The sequence below is a fragment of the Dendrobium catenatum genome, unplaced genomic scaffold (assembly GCF_001605985.2).
Source record: "Dendrobium catenatum unplaced genomic scaffold, ASM160598v2 fragScaff_scaffold_173, whole genome shotgun sequence".
NCBI classification, from domain to species: Eukaryota; Viridiplantae; Streptophyta; class Magnoliopsida; order Asparagales; family Orchidaceae; genus Dendrobium; species Dendrobium catenatum.
In genome coordinates, this window is record NW_021318635.1 from 977,406 (window position 1) to 987,157 (window position 9,752).

The window sequence follows — 9,752 nt, forward strand, 5'->3', positions numbered from 1 at the left end:
CAGTGCACTGAGTGGGACCGATGGAAACGGCGACGACCTCAGATGCGCCGCCGTTCTCGCGTATGCGGAGGGCCTCTTCAAGGGCAATCTCGCAGAAGGGGTTCATCGACATCTTCACGTTACTCGTCTCCACCCCGCTCTGACCGGCGGCAATGTAGGGTACATGTTGTTATTATCGCGGACTGCGACGTAGGAGTGAAGAGAGAGAAAGGGGAAATAGTAGATGTCCGTACCTTGTCGGGCTTCACACGGACCTTGACAGCATAGTCCACAACGCGCTTGACGGCGACGACGACCTTCATCTGCGCCCAAATCTCTAAGTTATCCGAGCAACCACCAGGTCCACCAGCCAATCTGGAACGTTGCAAAAATGTAATTGGCAATTATTGGTATTATTTCCTTTTCAGAAAATTTAATTTTATAGACTCATAAGCTAGAAATATGAACTGTCTTATCTTTTATTTTTTATTTTGGGGAAAATGAGGGCAAAAAGCCGGTATTTATTATGTAAAAAGGATTACAAGTAAGATATAATAAAAAGGCAAAATCTCAAACAAAATAAGAGGTCTTATCAAAAACCTATACCCCCCATACAGAAAAGTGCATAACAAAATAAAGCAAGAAAAAAAGCAGCCGGCCAAACTGATGGTATTAAACCAAACTTGGACTCAGACTGCTAATCAATTAAACCGTCCAAAAACCAACCAAGCGACATGAAGAGTACTCTCCTGGTTGCCAAAAAGGCCGCCCAAGGAGAGGATTAGCAGCTACATCATCGTCCATTCTTTTGCACCTCCAAAAACATCAATCCAGCAAAGCTCCAGTACTCCATCCGAATAAAGAGCTGGGTTTCCGACAAAATTTCCCAGGACATCTTGCAGGCATCCATGATCCATACAAGCCACTATCCCTAAAACTTTCCAGGCAATGAGAATACCAAGAACAATAACAAAATGACATTTCCCAACAGCATCAGAATAAGCCATCAGCCAATATGTCGCAAAAACATAATCATCCACAGAAAGTTGCAGCAACACATAATTCTCCCGTCTCCAACAAGGCATAGAAATGATGCAAATTAAGGTTTCCAATGGAATTTCAGATTCTCTTTGTGCTTCCAGGTAGAGGATTTAGCCTCAGCCGCAAATTTAATAATATTACAAAGAGTATTGACGTCTCTAAACTTGAAATTAAACCTTCGTTTGTTTCTCTCCCTCCATAAATAGTAAGCAGCACATGAGGAAGTAAGTAAAAGTAACTCATTTTGATGTTTAATCGTGATAGCCTTATCCCCTAAATATTGAAAAACTTGAGACAACCTAGGTCATAAAAGGAACTCTCCCAGCTCAGGAATTAAGTTACAAATGACAGAATATGCATAGTCACACTCAAAGAGAATGTGAGAATTGGTTTCATTGTGAGAAAAGCACAGCACACAGTTGGGGGAACCAATATAGACCTCCTCCTTAGTTCATCCGCAGTTTTTAGCCCCCCGTTAAGAGCAGTCCAAGAGAAAATGGAAAATTTAATGGCTGAGTGTTTATGCCAAACAGATTTATGCCAGTCAACAATTGCATCATCTTTGTAAAAATGCAAAAGGAAAGACGAAAAAATAGGGTTTTTCCTATCCTTCAAGTTAATAAAGTTTTTTGCATCAGGAATAATCCCCAAAGGCTCCAAGGCTTTTTTCAAGCCCTCGATATTAGAAAACGGAAGATGCCAGCCATCCACATTCAGATAATCTGAAACCTTGGCATAATGACTGAAAATAACTTGCAGATTCAAAATCGGAAAAGCTTGAACCAAAGCGTTACCTTGAAACCAAGGGTCCCATAATAAAGAAATTACACATTGAGGCATAAAATCAAAACAGATATCAGGTTTAATAATCAAGGCCACCTTGCTAATTTCGTTCCAGAGAGGAGAAGGCCTGCAGAGCGCAGGAGTCCAGGGTGTGCCATATTTAGCATTCAAATAGTTGAAAAGAATGGATTTGGAATTGTAAAACCTGAAAAGCAGTGAACTCATGGTGACGAATTGAAGACCATTTAAATCAAGGATACCCAGCCCACCATTTATTTTAGGTTTGCATGTTCTCTTCTAGGCGATAAGATGAAGCTTTTTAGCCTCTGAGTCCCCAAAGAACAAGAATTTGGCACATAGTATGCTAAATGTTTTGATACAAGATTTGGGAATAATGGACCCTCTTATCCAATAGACAATTGTATTGCAAACCGTATATTTAAGGAATTGTAGCCTTCCCCCCATGGATAATAATCTGGCTTTCCACCCAGCTAGGTGATTTGAAATTGAATGCATAAGAGGAAGAAAGTCAGATTTAGAGCATTTTTTAACCGAGATCGGCAATCCAAGATAAGTCATCTTGGCACAATAAGAGGGCATATGAAGAGCCTCACAAACATCCATAGGATTAGAAATATAGCTTGAAATTATAATCTGACTCTTCTCATGGTTCACCAAAAGACCTGAAACTTTAGCAAAGATGTCAAGAATCTTTCTAAGAGCTGCACAATTGTTAAGAGAAGCTTCCCCAAAAATTAGAAGATTGTCCGCATAAAGTAAGTGTGAAATGTTCACGCCATGCTTATGAAACCCAATGAAATTATCTTGATTAGAGTCGTTATCAATCAAACAGGAGAAGGCATCCATTGCAATGCAGAAAAGATAAGGGCTAAGGGGGCAGCCTTGCCTAATGCCAGAGGATGAGTTAAAGTAGCCTTCCAACGCCCCGTCTATGCATATGGAAAATGTACATCCGAAATGCAAGCCTTGACCCAATGAATAAAAGAAGAAGGGAAGCCTTTTTGTTTCATTCTGGATAAAATAAAAGCCCTAGATACAGAATCAAAGGCCTTACGAATATCCAGCTTGGCACACATTAATTTATTTTTGGCAAACTTTTTGAAATCAGAGAGAATTTCAGAAGCTAAAAGGATATTATCAATAGCAATGCGTTTCTTGATAAAGCCAGCTTGATTGTTCCCAATGATAAAAGGCATGATTTCCTTCATTCTAGATGCCAGAATTTTGGAAATAATCTTGTAGAAAACATTGCAAAGAGCAATGGGCCTATAATCTGAAATGTTGGAAGCATGAGTGGATTTGGGAATCAAAGCGATGACAGTAGCTTTGGCCATCTTAGGAAGGTACCCCTTAGAGAAAAAAGACTTCACTGCTTTGCACACCAAAGGGCCCGTAATAAGCCAAGTGGATTTATAAAACTCAAAGTTAAATCCATCCGGACCGGGAGAAGAGTTGGAGCTCCCAAGAAAAATAGCTTCCTTAATCTCATCATCAGAAACATTAACTGTCAGCAAATGAGATAAATGTGATGGAATAACATTACCTTTGGGAATAGAGAAAGTTTCCAATGTATTTGCTGGAGGGGTAGCATTGAACAATTTCTCAAAGTGTTGAGTAATAGAATTTATCATATCTTGCCTAATAGTAGGGTCTTCACTAGCAACCAGAGTTGAGGAGCTATGATTCCTTCTCTTCTTAAGCCTAGCATAAAGGAACTTTAAATCATCTTCTCCTTTAGAAAGCCATTTAAGTTTTGCACATTGAAGCAACCAATTTGTCCAAGACGCAGAACAATCCGAAAGTTGAGAATTGATAGTTTTCAGTTTATAGTTGAGAGCAGGATTTTGAGGGTCAATATTTAACATACCATAGCACTGAGATTGCTGCTCTTTTAGAAAAACAAGTTGATTTGAGAGAAAGCAAGAATTTGCCCAATCTTTATCCTTAATGCTCTCTTTAAGCATTTTTAGCTTTCTATACAGACCAAAGATGGGATTCCCATGTGACGGTTGTGAGAAAATATTTAGGAGGACGGCCCAAAAACCATTTTGTTTAGACCAGTAATTTTTTAAAATGAATCTGTGTTTCAACATAACATGCTGGTCTGAAAAAAGCACAATAGGGGAATGATCCGAGCATGAGGGAGAAAGGACCTCATAGAAAGTGGAGGGGAAAGCTTCAAGTCTAGTAATCTTTTTATTAAAATATGTTTAATTTTTTTTGTTTAGATGAAAATATTCTTCTACTCTTAATTACGGATATTTTGTAAGCCTTCTTTTGGACGTTTTTATTTCTATTTTTTAAAGTAATTTTTTATTTTTTTATATAAAAATTTTAATTTTTGAACTAAAATTAAAAAATAGTCTCAAACAAAGCTTAAGTTAATTATGAAATTCAAATTTAAAAATTTATCAAATTTGAGACCATTAGTTATAAAATTTCTTTTCATATTCGATCGTTGTTTGAACTGTAAAATTTTTACGAATATATTTGAACATTATTCAATAAGATTTAAATAAGATATTATTCAAAAAATTTACAAAATAGTTGAATAACGAATTTGGATAAGATAGATATAATGTTCAAAAATAATTTGAATTTAATCAAACAAAAAAGATAGTATATAATAATGTATTCACAATACTTATAATAGAAACTATTATAAAACAATCATGGCAAAGGATGAAATTGTAATAAAAGGCATTATATTAAATAAAAATAATTATGATATTTACAATTAATATATTAGTAATCACAATTGCTATAACACAAATAGACAAAAAATTTTATGTAATTGAGTACAATAATAATATATATCTGATAAAAAGATGGTTGATCATCTTCTTGCTCCAAAAAGGATGTTTGTAATACTTGAGCATCTTGTTCAAATTTAGGACTACTTTGGTCCCAAAAATTTTTTTGAGATATTATTACAAGAAATGAAATAGCAAGAATATTCTCAATTTTTTAGCATTATAGGGAATATAAAGTTAAAATTGTGTTATTATTAGAGTATTAGTTTAGTAAGGTGTCGTGCTATTTCCTAGCAAGTCATAGATATGCCTTTTGATAAGTGTTCGAGATTGAAGCACAAAAGATATGAAACCTTTGAACTTTCAGGTCACCTCCCTTCCTCCTGATATCAGGATTATAGGCACCATTTAATTGCCTAAAAGCCTACCCCCTTTTGTTGAGCAAGCTAAGAATACCTAGTTATTCCCATTTACTTTATTATTTTTTGATATTTTTTTTCTTTGTTTGGGTTGTCATATTGATACTCTAATTGATATAAGAGCATGCAGGGAATTCTCTAATTCTCTCTTCTTTTACAACCTCTTATTTTAAACTATAATAACTCTCATTTGTATTAGATTAATGACATGTTAATGATTTATATTAAAAACCTTGCATTCTTGAAAATTTTATTAGAAGGATTGCAGTGGGCTACCCTCTCTATCTAAAGAGTTCTCAAATGGGTAGCACGGTGGCACTGGAGAAGTGGCGCAGCAATGCTAGCCTCTCAATCTAAGGGTGTTGCAGCACAGAAGACTAAGCACTGTGACGCTAGGTTGGAATTTTTTTTTTAATATCTTTTTTCACTATCTAATTTAAGTTCTCAAAACATTCCTCGCCACCCTCATTTCGTTGAGCTTGGCCAAGTGAGGATGAGAAGAGAAAGGGGGAGAGAGAAGGAAGAGAGAGAAGAAAGAAGATTCATTTCAGGTCATTTTTGTTCATCACTCAAGTTATAAAAAGTTGCTTTGATTGTGGTAGGTACCCTGAATCACACTTCTATTCTCAATGATTTTGAATCTAAGTTTTATATCTCATTAATCTACTTGAAATACATTATCTCTTGATTTAGTATTTTTACCATGTAACTTTTTATTGTTTAGATATCCTCATTCACACATGTTAGTATGACCATATTGAGATTTTACTATGTAGTTTTGCATGTGTATAATTTAATTATAATAATAAGAATAAATGTACATGTGAAATAAATTATGACTATTGCATCTATTCGATCAAGACTAATAAGGCATACATCTGGTGAAATTTACATGATAAGATAAATTAAGTGAAATTTTTCATTGGAGTATTATGGGACTACCTCTTTATTTAGGAGGAAGTTGATTGGGAGCACAACGATGTTGGAAATCAACATTGCAGTACTCTGTTATTTGTTTGGAGCACCTAGAATATTTGGACAGAGCACTACAATACTATGAAAAGTGGCACCATGGTGCTGGATCAAAAATTATATTTTTATATAAATATCTAAAAGCATTCTCTCGTCACCCATGTTTACTCCCATTCACTAGAATGATTGGGAGAGGGAGGTAAGAGGAGGAGAAGATAAAAGAAAGAAGAGAGAAAAAGAAAACTTAGGGTTCAATGGTTGAGGAACTAAATTCGTTTGCCATACCAGTTATGTGAATTGCTCATATAAAGGTAAGCTCTCAATACCCTATTTTTAATTTTAATTTTGTCATTTGTATGAATAATTTTAGGATTTTAAGTAATTTTATGACATTCTAGAAACTTTCCAACTTGTAATTTTTTATATGTTATAGAATGAGTAAATTTTGAGCATTTTAACTATTAAAACTCAAAATTTTATTAGTTGGTTTTGAATGTATGGATTTTATCAAGTTTTACTATTAATGTTGATGTAATAGAAAGTGTTGTAGAATAATGAAAGCCCTAAAATATTGTTATAAACATTCCCTATGAATATTTTTCAAAAATGTTCTTATTGAATGAGTGTGAATGTCTTACCCCACATAAACAGCTAGAATTATTGTACACATGCCACTTTTATGTATTCATGTTTAATGCTAAATGTCATTTATACATGTTAATTATGTTAATATTTTCAAATTGATATATGATGCAATGAATATTCATATGGCAGATGTGACAAATGTAGGAGATGACAAGTGCACTATAAGTCAAGTTATCAGGGCTCATATATATGTATGTGTGTGTGTGGGTGGGTGGGTATGTGTATGTGTGTGTTTATGTTTTTCCTCCATCTATCTTAAACATATGTAAGATGATTATGTGGAGTTATAATGGGAATCAAACATGTTTACATCTATCTTATATAGGTGTGATATAAAGTGGAGGTATAGGTGGAAGAAAAGTTATAAGCAAGAATAACAAAATGTGCATATCATGTTTTATTTATTGCACTGCAAGTTTATAGAGTAATATATATACTAGCACACATGCTCAAAGTCAAGTTAATGTTTCTGATATTAATATTAAAATTTAAATAATGTTTAAGTTTAAGAAATGCTCTCGTTAATACATTTGATATACATGTTCAAGTCAAGGTAATGTGTATGCTATCCTTCTAATAAAGTTAAATGTATAAGTACAGGTAAAGCTTATGTTAATATTCTATAATTATTAAAGTCCCCCTACACCCGTAATGTTATTTGACTTAAATTGTGAAATTTCTATTCTTATGTATATTTATATTATTGTAAGTGTTGACTTTGATATCACTAATAGACTTAGATCATTTACTTAGCAAAAAGTTTGTTCATTCTTCAATTTATATTTTATTTGCAGCAAGAAAAAAGGGAAAGCAAAAAATGAAATAGATTAAGAGTTATTAAATTTAGGAGGTGTTTGAGTACAAGTTTAGCTTAAAGGTATTTATTTTTGTTAATCGTGTTAGCTAATTATATATTTTGGTTGCACTAAAATATATTGGATTATTGTAAACAATTCTCTTAAAACAAATTGTAAATGTTAGCTATGTCATTATTTCTTAAATTTTTTATGTTTGCTACCTATGGTGCAAGTAAATTTTGTTGATTGAGATAAATAGGATTAACAACTAATAAGCATGTTTGAAGGCAATTTAAGGACATAAAATTTTTTGTCAAGTTATTTTAATTATCTTGAATGGCCCACATGCTCTTGTTTATAATTTTTAAATTTTCTGGTAGGTAACCTCTTAGGTCAAACACATACCAATATATAATCACTTACATCATATTTCTTAAAAGTTTTATTATTATTTTTTAAGCATACTTAGTATTTATAGTCCCAATTATTTTCTTATATTATCACAAACGCTACAAAAATCCCACAAAATGTGTATGAAGATAAAAAATGAATGTAATGGAATGCTGGCAAGTTATATTGGTTTTGAATAATAACCATAGATTATTTTCACAAAAGGTGGCACTATAATCACACTCAATTGAAGCATTAGATTCTTGTAGGTCCATTGATGTTCAAGTTGTCTGTCAAATGTAAGGTTGTATGGTGGTGCAAGGAATAATTAATGTGGATGAGTTGGGCTTACCTTTGTAGTTAGGTTAAATGGACATAATATAGAAGTTTTGTCATTGAGTTGAAATAGGTAAGTGTTGACCTTGCTTTTCACTAGATTAGGGTCAAGGGAGGTTGACTTGGTCAAATTGACCAAGCCAAACCCTAAGACCCCTTCCATTGGATTTAGTGGGTCAAACCAAGTTTTTGAGCTCAAACACAGGTCCTGCGTCAACTGGTTGACCAACTCAACCTAAGTTGACCAAACTAGGAAAAATCACCTTCATTTGAATTTAAATCAATTTCAAATCCCCTTGAGCTCAACTCCTCATCAATTTGGGTTTAATTGACCATGTTGACCAAGAAAACACTTGGCTTGGTCAACCCAACCTTGCTTTGATCAAATTTGACCTATTTAGGTCAAATACATGATCCCTTTGGGATTTAAATCCATTCAAGCTTCCCATTAACCCAAAACATGGCCAAGGAATCTTAGATCCCTCCTAATTAACCCTAGAATCCATCCTAGCCGTCCATCATAGGATTGAGACTATAAATAGGGGTCTAAGGCTTCATTAGAAAGGACTTTTACTTTGACTCTTGATTACTTTTGCCCTAAGCCTCCCCAAGCGGGATCTGTGTTCCATTGAGCTCCCTTGGTCTCCCTCCACCTATCCCAAGTCAAATCCACTGGTCAAAGCTCGTTGGCGATGAGATCTCCAACGAACTAAGCCTTAACTCCTTCCAAGTGGATTTGTTATCGATCTAGAGCTTTTTAAATCATGATTTCTTCTAAAAATAGGAGCATGGATAATCTATAAGTACAACAAGGCCAAGATCTCTTGAATCCAATATTTGGATTAGGTATAATCTCAAATCCTAGTCTAGAATACTTAGATTTAAATAGCTTTTCATAAAGTGCATTTTAGACCGTAATATTGGTCCCCCATGAATGCTCTTCATATGTATATCCTATGTTTAAATTTTTGTTTGATTTGATCCACCCAATCGAGAGTACAAGGATGAATATCATTTTAGGTTCGGTTTATGTAGCCTTAGCATTATGTAAGATTTGAACCATTGATCTTACGATCAACAGTTTAGATCTAGTCATTCCACGACATTCGCTTGACTACGGATTCGATCCCACAGCTCCGTTCTTCGTTTAGATCAATTTGGACCACTCATTTCAAACCATGGAAGATCATACGGAGGAGGATTCTCACTAACATGGTTAAGTGATTCCCGCTCAGCCGCAATCATTGACAATGATTGCGCAGCGGTGCAATCATTGCCTAACAGGGTTTGAACCTGCCAATGGGAGCCCACCACGTGTCTAACCGTTGCCGCCTCTTTTAAAATTTATTTTTAATTATTTTAAATCTTTTTTTAATTTATTACTTTAAAAAAAAAAATAAATTATTTTAAATCCAAAAAATGCATATGATATATCAACATTTTTCAGAATTTAATAACCTTTAATTTAAAATTAATTTTTTTTAAAATTTATCATATATTTTAAATTATTTAAAAAACCCATATTTTTAAATATTTAATTAATATTTAATTAAATATTATGTTAAATATTCTTAAAATTTAAAATTTTTACTTTTAAATATTTTAAATAATTAAGT

The 9,752-nt window shown here is 33.7% G+C and overlaps 1 protein-coding gene across 1 annotated transcript in view; it reads right to left on the bottom strand.

Annotated features, from left to right (window-relative positions):
• Window positions 1-394, bottom strand: part of LOC114579136 (electron transfer flavoprotein subunit beta, mitochondrial-like) — a 6,415-nt gene extending 6,021 nt beyond the window's left edge. The window contains exons 1-2 of the mRNA XM_028692861.1: window positions 234-394; window positions 7-139 (exon numbers count right to left, since the gene is read on the bottom strand). Of these exons, the coding sequence (XP_028548694.1) occupies window positions 7-139; window positions 234-302 (202 nt within the window). The 5' untranslated portion in view covers window positions 303-394. The remainder of the gene's footprint in view (window positions 1-6; window positions 140-233) is intronic.
• Window positions 395-9,752: the final 9,358 nt, after the last annotated feature.